General features: G+C 38.1%; 1 protein-coding gene across 1 annotated transcript; it reads right to left on the bottom strand.

Annotated features, from left to right (window-relative positions):
* Positions 1-1,002: 1,002 nt before the first annotated feature.
* On the bottom strand, positions 1,003-7,823 carry LOC139457357 (uncharacterized). Its single transcript, XM_071238763.1, has 5 exons — positions 7,766-7,823; positions 6,654-6,713; positions 2,689-2,979; positions 1,992-2,294; positions 1,003-1,185 (listed from the first exon to the last, which is right to left on the bottom strand). The coding sequence occupies exons 1-5, from the start codon at positions 7,821-7,823 to the stop codon at positions 1,097-1,099; spliced, it is 801 nt and encodes a 266-aa protein (XP_071094864.1). The 3' UTR covers positions 1,003-1,096.
* Positions 7,824-8,399: the final 576 nt, after the last annotated feature.

Below are 8,399 nucleotides of genomic sequence, written 5' to 3'. Positions count from 1 at the left end.
AGGGAAAATAATTAGCCTACATCACCTACCATAGCACTACTTGGCGTACGTGTAGAGACATCCAGACACCTCTAAGCGAAATTACCTTTGTACATTTTCTGGTGACCCCCTGAAGATTAAACCCCCATATTTCCTAACCATACAATACGATTGGTGCAATTTGGTATGAAACATGCGTTGAATAATATCCAATGACAAAGACGAGACGAAACTAAACGCAATGTATATATTATGGGAATGGATTTGAATAACGCTGTATCGTCAGTACAACTGACACATGTACATGTTTATCGGGACCACTGAAACCACTCAGGAAAATAGTGAGGTCATTATTATTTCATGTGTCAATAACATATTTATCCTTGTATCAATATCCTTTCGTTGTCAATGACCTGCCTGCCTTGCTATGTCGCTGAAGAACAACTTCCGTGTTCGAAACACAGGAGGACACACATTAAGGAAAATATCTCGGCCATGTTACACACTGACTAAGGGATGGAGGTCCTGTAACTTGTAGAAATATTAAAACAACACAGAGTCGAGACAACAAATCGCTGTGTTTTAACGGTTTACCCGCATGTACCGGTAGCCTAACCATGCCACAACAGAAGCGATAATTCAAATAATAATTTCAAGTACAGACATTTTCTATTCAGTTTATTATTTCAAGCGTCAGATGTACAAAATGCATCAATCAAGATACACAATTTACAAAATAGAACTCACGAAAAAATCAATCATATAATTTACTATATATTATCCGAAATATGAAGCTAATTAAGTAAATTGTAAATGAACACGTTTACATATCTGCATGCTTATATCTAAAACTTTTCATATAAGAATGTGTGCATGGACAATATTAATTAACACACATAAAACTTGAGCCTACATCGCAATATTGACATGACGTATACTTTGCAGTGACTAGTAAAGATACGACATTCACTTGCAGAGAGGTTTATGACAGGGTTGCAGTTACGTCCATATGTTTTAATAGTTTGTCCATCACCGTCATACATGGAGTCGTTCACATGATTATTCGTTTCGAGTTCTGGCTGTTGTGTCCGTTTTGGGTGTTTCATCTTCACAAGAACTACCACCAGCACGACGATGATTGAAACTGCCACGCAACGACAGCGCCTATGATGACCGCAGTGCTCATGTTTGTGCTGCTACTTGTATCTGAAAAAGTGTAAAGTGTAATTAGCTTTTGGTTTTGGATTGGTTTTTTGTTTAACGCCGCACTCAGCAATATTCCAGCTATATGACGGCGGTCTGTAAATAATCGAGTCTGGACCAGACAATCCAGTGATTAATATCTTGGGCATCGATTCATGCAATTGGGATCGGTGACATGCATCAACCAAGTCAGCGAGCCTGACCACCGGATCCCTTTAGTCGCCTCCTACGACAAGCATAGTTGCTGAAGACCTATATTCTTACCCCTGATCTTCACGGGTTCAAGCATGTAGGCAAACAGTTGCAATATCGCCATACCTAGGATAAGAATACCTTAGAAGAAAATGCCATTTGTTTTTGTAAAATCACATCAAGTCCACTTGATATATTGGTTGACTGTTGGACTGGTGTATCAGTTATACCACTGACGTATGTGAGGAAAGTCAAATTGTTTTAGACATTAACAATATAATGTTAAGGGTAAATGATAACCATGGTTTGGATTATTCTGCTCAGCTTTCCACAACTGGATTGTAGATTTTCATCTTGTGATTTTCTTATCTGGATTATGAACCTTTCAAAGGATTTGGCGTTTTTAATCAAGCACTTGCCCTCACTCGTCACCCTTGCTTACATCGGTATAAGAAGACCTATCATGCGCCGCGCATGTAATCATCTCCCAGCCTTACAGTGAATGAGGTAGTGACAACGGCTTAATCAACGTTAAACAGTATTAAAATGGCTGTCAGCTTGTTGTAGAACGTGCATGATAACAGTCAGTTAAGGGATGGTAAAATTGGCATACTTACTAAGCATTAGACTTGAAATTCCACTGCAAGAAATATCTGTATGTTTACTGCCACAGGTGAATTCTAACGTCACGTTTCCGAAGTATGATTTAGTTATGATGAGCTGAACTAAAATTGAGTAATAAGTGACATCCTCGTTACACGGTTTCAGTTCGATTACGTTACTCCCTTTTCCTAACTGCAGTTTCACCCCCGTGGAACAGTAGCACCAGGTTAATGTTGCGTTTACTGACAGAGACACATTCTGGTTTACACGGAGCTCATCAGGGCTTGAAACACTCGTTATATTGCATGATGGCAACTCTGAAACAAAGAGAAAGTTTGTTTCACTGCTTGATCACAAATGACATGTCTGCTCAAAACCTCAACCATATCTGCTTAAATATATTTGATTAATACTTTATAGAAAATTGATACATTTTTTTGCTAAAATGCTGAAAATAGATTTGCATTATCAGTAATTTAATTAAGTTTTGTTGGACCTTGCCAATATCGTACTTGTTGTTTGTTTATTGTTTAAGTTCGCACTCAACAATATTCCAGTTATATGACGGCGGTCTGTAGATAATCGAGTAATGGACCAGACAATCCATTGACATCATGATCATCGATCCGCGCAATTTGGATAATCAAGCCAGCATAACAAAAAGATACATTGTGCCACAATAGGTTTAATTGTAGAATCATAGATACACACTTGCAATGGCCATGGAACACTTTGACGGAGTAGGTTCTGAACTGAGCGTACACCCCCATTCGCCTGCATCTGACTTCTTGACAATGGATATCGTGAGAACAGTCTGAGTTGCATTGATGACTGTCCCAGTGTCACCACCAGTATTTATACATTGTTGGCTGGTCACACCGCAAGTGGAAGCGGTACTTCCACTGGGCTTGGAATAGGCATGTGTGGTACTTGCACCAATGCAGGTGAGGCTTGCTTCAGAGCCAATGTAACCCAACTCTGGACATTTCAGTTCAGCAGCACCTGCAGAGAAGGAATGATGGCAGACAGTTAATTCAATCCCGAATGTAATGTAATTTTAAGATAAGTTTTGAGTTGAAAATGCTCGTTCGTTATAAGGGTGTTCGCTATAAACGTAGTTTACTATATGTGTCAAATACCAGTAACCGTTATACAGTTGTGATAGGACATCCATCAACTATCTTCGATACAGTCATTTTGGTCTGTTTCGGCAGATGATTGAGACTGTCCTTTCGAGTTGACGTTGACAATGACATGATTTTCCGTTTTTCACGACGTATTGAAGACGTGAAATTGGGTACGGTGTTGCGTGTACTGGTGCACCAAACAGAAGGTTTTTTTGTTAATTTTTCAAGCAAAAAGGGCAATTTTGCGAGGAGGAAGGTTTGGATACCACGACGTTTTGGCATGTCAGCGTGCAGGGAGGAAATACAAACGGGCAGGACACGCCGTCTTTGGTTCCTTGCATTTTGAGGAATCTGTCTATGAGAGCGATCCTGGTTCAAAAAAATTGGTTACGAAGATATAGTTTGCATTCAGTGTTAAGATGAACTAACTACCTATGTACACGAATTACCAAGGGCTATCCAAATTGACCAATCTACAAGCTAAGGCATTGTATTTGGCACAGTTCTGGCGCCTATACATTTCCATAATCACGTCATGGTCTTCACATTTGAAACGTTTGTATGTGTTAGATTCTGCAGGGAAAGGCTTAATTTATTCACAAATGATGTGGGATGATACCTAATTGAGCGAAAATGCAACGTCTTCATCGGTGACATTGCCCGCTGATGGCGAACGCTAGTAATCTAGTTGACACTATACAGAAACAGTGATCTTCTGCAAGAAAACTTCTCACTATGAGGTCATGTTACGTGATGGCAGATCTGCTCAATAACGCTGTTGTTTTCGGAAAACGAAATATTAAGCTTTTTTTGTTTGCATAATGACATTATTAATATTCATTTTCAAAATACTTGTTTCAATATAAATGATCAGTCCCATACTTTAATTGTACTTCTCCTTCACCATCATTTGGCCACTGATGTCACTTGTGTTTAGCCAGCACATTATAAATAGTAAATATGTATGTTTTTTTAAACAACCAGCAAGTCATGTAAATAATAAATATTTATGTTTTGTAGATACTTTGATGACTTTGGAGTCTGATATTATATTTTCAAATATAACCGACAATCAAACCTAATAGATACTCATACAGTCATGTCTATATCAAAAGGGTTTTCGTGAAATATCTCTTCAAATCGGTTGTTAAAGAGGTAAATGTCCGAGTTCCTGACAATTACAGACAATACATTCTTGTAGAAACACGGCTTGAAGATACAACCTTATATACCTCCAAATGTCCGCCAATTGTCATTCAGTATAACGGCAAAGAATAGTCATTATCGATTATAACTGACGAGAATAAATTAGACGTAAAGAACATATAGTGTTGAAAGTCATTTTGAATCGATATACGTCTGATGTCGATAATTGTAACGTGTTACACTTTACATAATGCAGATAACACAAAAAACACTTGAAAACGCTGATAGAGTACCCCATGGTACAACAGCTGCATACACACAACAGAACAAACTCAAGTTACCCTGGACGGTGTGGTGTACATACTGTGTGATAGATCTCACCTATTACAACAAAGAAGAAATACTTATATTACTTATGATAATTAATATTTAAAAGAAGATTGCTGGCAATATATAGCAGCGGCCTAGACACTGACTTTTACACGCACCTAAAGCCAGCAGAGAAATGAGTATGTGTGATCTATATATTGGCATGATTTTGTGACTATGTGATATCTAATCCAAAGCATTATTTGAATACACCCCAACGCTCGTCATTACGCCATATTGTCAACAGCTGTGGGAAAGTAGAAACGTGAGTCACATTACCCTGGTTCAAAATCACCAACTACAGCTGACTGTGTGTTTTACTATAAACTGTACAGAAAAGCGACAAAACCTTTTCGATAATCATAAGACATATCTGGTACAATTATCTGAACTTTTGAATGTGGAGATGTAACTATTCCTATGGTCCTTTATGCCCCACTGATTTGTTTCGAAACTACACAATTTCCCTGCCTCACTTCCAATCGATTTTGGTCGGGTAGCCTAGTGGTTAAAGCGTTCGCGCTCGAACCGTTTACGTGAATTAATTTCAGTTCAGTTCAGTTTATTTCAAGCCATTGTCTTACATCTTATTGAGAGACGTATTCATGCTGAGCAGATCCCTAAACCATAGCCAATAGTCACATCGGTCCACCCTGCGAGCTGCTTCCTAGGTTTATGTCGATTTATGCCAGGCCAACATCAGCAACACATACACAGGCATAATATGGAAATAAGTTTTAATTCAGTGTAGTGGGGGGGGACAGCTACGCGTCTGAGACGTGTACATGTACATACATTATGTATAATTATTCAGTTCATTATGTATAACAGTCATATGAAGGATACGACTGTGTACGGACTTGCTTACATTTTCTGATACTTAATCGATTATGGTCATTTGATCACACCTAACAATAAAAACCACAAATACTGCCTTCAGCACTAAACATTTCAAACAAGACCCTGGTTTCACTCGTTCTCACATACTTTCTCCAAGTACCATGCTCTAGTACGTTGTGAAATAATCTTCTTAAAATAATAGAACAGTTAAGAGAGAAAGGGCAAAACAGTTTGTGTTCGATTATTGAACATTGTGTTCAACTGCTTGGTCGTTTGGCCCTTTCTATTAAGCTTCGATTATTTCAATAACACCACTAGTAGGAGGTCGGGTCTTCCTATCATAACAATGCCAAACTAGGGGTCCAAAAAAAGGTTAATTCTGGTTCAAGTGTATTATTACTGGATAAATATATATATTTATGAATTTGCCTTTATATATAAAGCTAAAATGGATAGAACTATCATTAAACCGCCCGCATGCTATCAAAAATCAGCGGTCCACAGTAACTTGATAATGTCATATTGCTTGACGACGGGCAATTATCACGCCCGTTGTTAGGTGACGTCATAGGCTAGGATAGGTGACATATGTAGCGTTCAATAGGGACGTCATCTGGTTTGTTCTATGACGCTTCCATAAAAATTGGGTCAGTGACATTCGTGTTGATTGCAGTAAATGTTTCAAACCCGATGTTGTTGTTTCTTTTCATTTGATAAAAAAATCCATCCATGTCAGCTATAATAATGGTAACGCTATTTTTCAGGGCATTATCATCTGCAGAAGCCCTCGGTCTTTTCAACTGGCCTCCTTCGTCGAGTAGTTAATGGAAGATAAGATAATATTACCACAAGTAAGGCACACACCATGAGCATGAGCAATCGCCCATGACATCGGGTTCTGACACGAAGCCCAACCACCGGATTATGTTCGAGAAGTACCAGGCACTGGTGACATATATGCTTCACAGGGGAACTACACTGAGGATCGGCTGGCAACATTTTGTGACCTTGTTAATTGTGAAGGCAAATTCAATCTACATTCCATGAATCATTTAGCCTGCATTTGAATAAATGGAATGTTCTACCACTGTCCTAAATGAGATCATGAACTACAGATACTTGCTAACACTTACCATTAAGAAGATGGTGAGAAAATCATGATAAAAATGACAGCTAAAACAAAATAAGCCTTACCGCATTCACAAAAGTAAACTCGAACAGGACAGTGCGTCTCGATCTGACTGACAGTTGTCACTGTGATTGAATGTCATTAGCTATTTATGTATTTGGCAACAGACGCTTTAGAAAACACATTCTTTAACTATTTGTAATGTAACAGCGAATCTCAAATGTACATTCAAGAACGATCACGGCCGTGGGCGATACTGCCCTGATCTTGCGTCAGGGATTTATATGAAAATGATTAGGGTGCTTCTAAAAGCAAACACGGTTTCTTTTGTTTGATAATATTTTCTTTCCTGCCCACCACTGAATATGCAAACCCTGACTGGTATCCCTACTGTCGTTACAGTAGCTGCCTCACGTTGACTATTTACCCAGCCATAATACCTGAAACGGAATTAATATTATCACTTATTTAGGTCGTGATACTCTTTTGTTACCTCGCATGGTTGTATTACATTGTATTGATCTTAATGGCGTAATTTCCAACTTTGTCCTGACGGAGTTCTATTAATAATCGACACCAACACCGACCTCTCAGCACAAGGTGCATTGACTGACCTTCATAACAGATAATGTATGTATCAATGTGGTTTTAGTGTTCACGGTTGAATACACATGGGATCTTTCAATGAAAACACATGAACACGTTGATAATAGCAATCACATTACACATCACACATTGTTTAATGGTTATTTAAACATTTTACCTATGTGGAGAAATGCACACCTAATCCTATATACAGCAGTATAAATATTATCAAACACAACACATGTTACGAATGACCAGAATGTTTTCACTGTCACAGTCCTGCACGTTGAACACTGCTTGTTACACATCATGTAATGTCCATCATAACATATTTCACTTTTCACAATGTTTTTCACAATTTCTTTGCATTCGAGAAACTCTTTAATCGATACCCATAATGCTTATATCAAATGGAACTATACATATCTATTCATCCGACCATTCCGAAACAGAAAGGAGATTCATTAGACCCACCATCAATTGGCAGGAGGTTAGCTAAAATGTACAACAAAAAGCCTTACAATTTTCATAAGAAATTTGTAAGAGTCCATTCTACAGTCCCGACTGAAGTAAAGAAATGCATCAGACATACTTTGTGCCACTGATGCATCACATTTGAAAATTTCACCCACATGTCTACCATCTACCATTCTGAATGTGAGTCCAGCATTTCACATTTTGTTCTCTAGTAAACATAATTAAATATTTGCTTCATTTTCAACAAATTGTCTTGAAACTCTGAAGTTTTCTCTTAATTTGAAATGTGGGATAACGTATAAAAAAAGTAGAGAAATCAAATGCTTGTACAGAATTGAACTTGAAGGAATATGCTCAATCTTAAGAATCAAAGTTTTCGTGGTACATTTGCTGGAAATAACGATAAGTAGTGAATACTACCGAACATTACTGCATGGCCAAATGAACAATTTCTCGAGAACGGGCCTTTAGGGAAGGATAATTTGAATCACAATGAATCATATGCACATATTTCCTCGTGTGACTCTCTGACCTGCGGTGTATATTTAAACCTTTTGTGTTTGCATGTATTAGTATTCAAAACGATATCAATGTGGACCGTATTTATGAAAAATACATTGAATCAGTTCAATAGCACATTACATTGGGCACGATAGTGTATTGACAATGGACACAGGCGATAAGGTGGAAAACACCGAGAGCTTGAATGACGTGCAGTCTTTTCTCTCTATTGGTTGAGTCCAATCCGT

Source organism: Haliotis cracherodii, unplaced genomic scaffold, assembly GCF_022045235.1.
Source record: "Haliotis cracherodii isolate W230 unplaced genomic scaffold, xgHalCrac1.p SCAF_12, whole genome shotgun sequence".
Taxonomy (NCBI): domain Eukaryota; kingdom Metazoa; phylum Mollusca; class Gastropoda; order Lepetellida; family Haliotidae; genus Haliotis; species Haliotis cracherodii.
This window is presented reverse-complemented; position numbering and strand designations above follow the sequence as displayed.

Coding starts and splice junctions, on each gene's coding strand:
- LOC139457357 (XM_071238763.1), bottom strand. CDS start 7,823: ATGGTAGATGGTAGACATGTGGGTGAAATTTTCAAATGTGATGCATCA. Junction 2,980..6,653: donor AGTTTACTTTTGTGAATGCG/GTAAGGCTTATT, acceptor CCTTCTCTGCAG/GTGCTGCTGAACTGAAATGT. Junction 1,186..1,991: donor AATTTCAAGTCTAATGCTTA/GTAAGTATGCCA, acceptor ACACTTTTTCAG/ATACAAGTAGCAGCACAAAC.